General features: G+C 52.0%; 1 protein-coding gene across 1 annotated transcript in view; it reads right to left on the bottom strand.

The window, feature by feature from the left end:
• The window catches only part of AVPR1A (arginine vasopressin receptor 1A), a 6,621-nt gene extending 5,690 nt beyond the window's left edge, over nt 1-931 (bottom strand). The window contains exons 1-2 of the mRNA XM_021384941.1: nt 910-931; nt 11-227 (exon numbers count right to left, since the gene is read on the bottom strand). Coding sequence (XP_021240616.1) covers nt 11-227; nt 910-931 — 239 coding nt within the window. The remainder of the gene's footprint in view (nt 1-10; nt 228-909) is intronic.

Below are 1,138 nucleotides of genomic sequence, written 5' to 3' on the forward strand. Positions count from 1 at the left end.
GCTCCCGTGCCAGTGGCTGCCCGCCGCCTGACGCAGCCCTCCGCCACGCCTCGCCTCGTCCCCGGGGCCGGCAAAGGGGTGTCGTCTCGGACCTCCGGACGGGACGGCGGCCCACGACGTTACTTCGGACGATGCGAAGTTATCCTCTGGAATTAAGGAACTCGCCGTAGTACACAGGTCTTCAGGAGTAGCCCACGGGATTCGGTTTTCAGATGCCCATTTCTTGCCTGGAGGAATCGAAAAGTGGTCAGGAAACTCGGAATCTTATGTTCCATTTTTCTCTTCTCTTCTCTTCTCTTCTCTTCTCTTCTCTTCTCTTCTCTTCTCTTCTCTTCTCTTCTCTTCTCTTCTCTTCTCTTCTCTTCTTCTCCTCTCTTCTCTGTGCAGCCCTGCAGAGCAGCCCACCTGGCTGAGAGCCACACAGAAGCAGCACGTTGCCCTCCTCGCTCTGTTTGCTCCCTCGTTCCGGTCTTGCTGACCTGGCTGATGGCAATCAGCATCCCTGGGAGCAGAGAATTCAGCCATTCCCTATTGAGTGGCTTGCACAGCAGCTCCCTGTCCTGTCTGGATTTTGGGGCAGAGACAGAAATGGGCATTTGGGAGCCCAATGGGCCCTCACGTGTTTGTAACCACACGCTGGAAAATCGCAGTGCAAACACTCCACGTTCCCCACTGCGTCATGCTCAGCCCTTCAGCACATCCGAGGCACAATAAAAGCCATCTGAGGCAGTTTAACGAGACCCTCAGCCTGCTATCTCCCCTGTAATCTGAGGGATTGAATTCACGGGGGCATAAATCCATTGAGTCATTCAATGCTGTCGTTGGCAGAAAAGGAGAATTTAAAACGGGGTTTTCTCACGTTGCCAAAGTACCCACCGTGTGAAACGGTACAGCCTCAGCCTTTCAGACCTGAGAGAGAATTCACAGGCATGTTGCACTTTCACAGGTACTGCAGCAGTGCTTTTGCTTTCAGCGCATAATCCATGCTTTTAGTTCTCTTATTTCAGAGAAGTTAAAGGCTCTCACTGATGATCTGTCATGCACCTTCAGCCAGATCTTAAGTTACTGCTCTCTGAGATTCCACAGTCTCAGGTCTCCAGTCAGTCTGATAAATGCTTCCACATGTAACCTACTGTAT

This window comes from Numida meleagris, chromosome 1, assembly GCF_002078875.1.
Source record: "Numida meleagris isolate 19003 breed g44 Domestic line chromosome 1, NumMel1.0, whole genome shotgun sequence".
NCBI classification, from domain to species: domain Eukaryota; kingdom Metazoa; phylum Chordata; class Aves; order Galliformes; family Numididae; genus Numida; species Numida meleagris.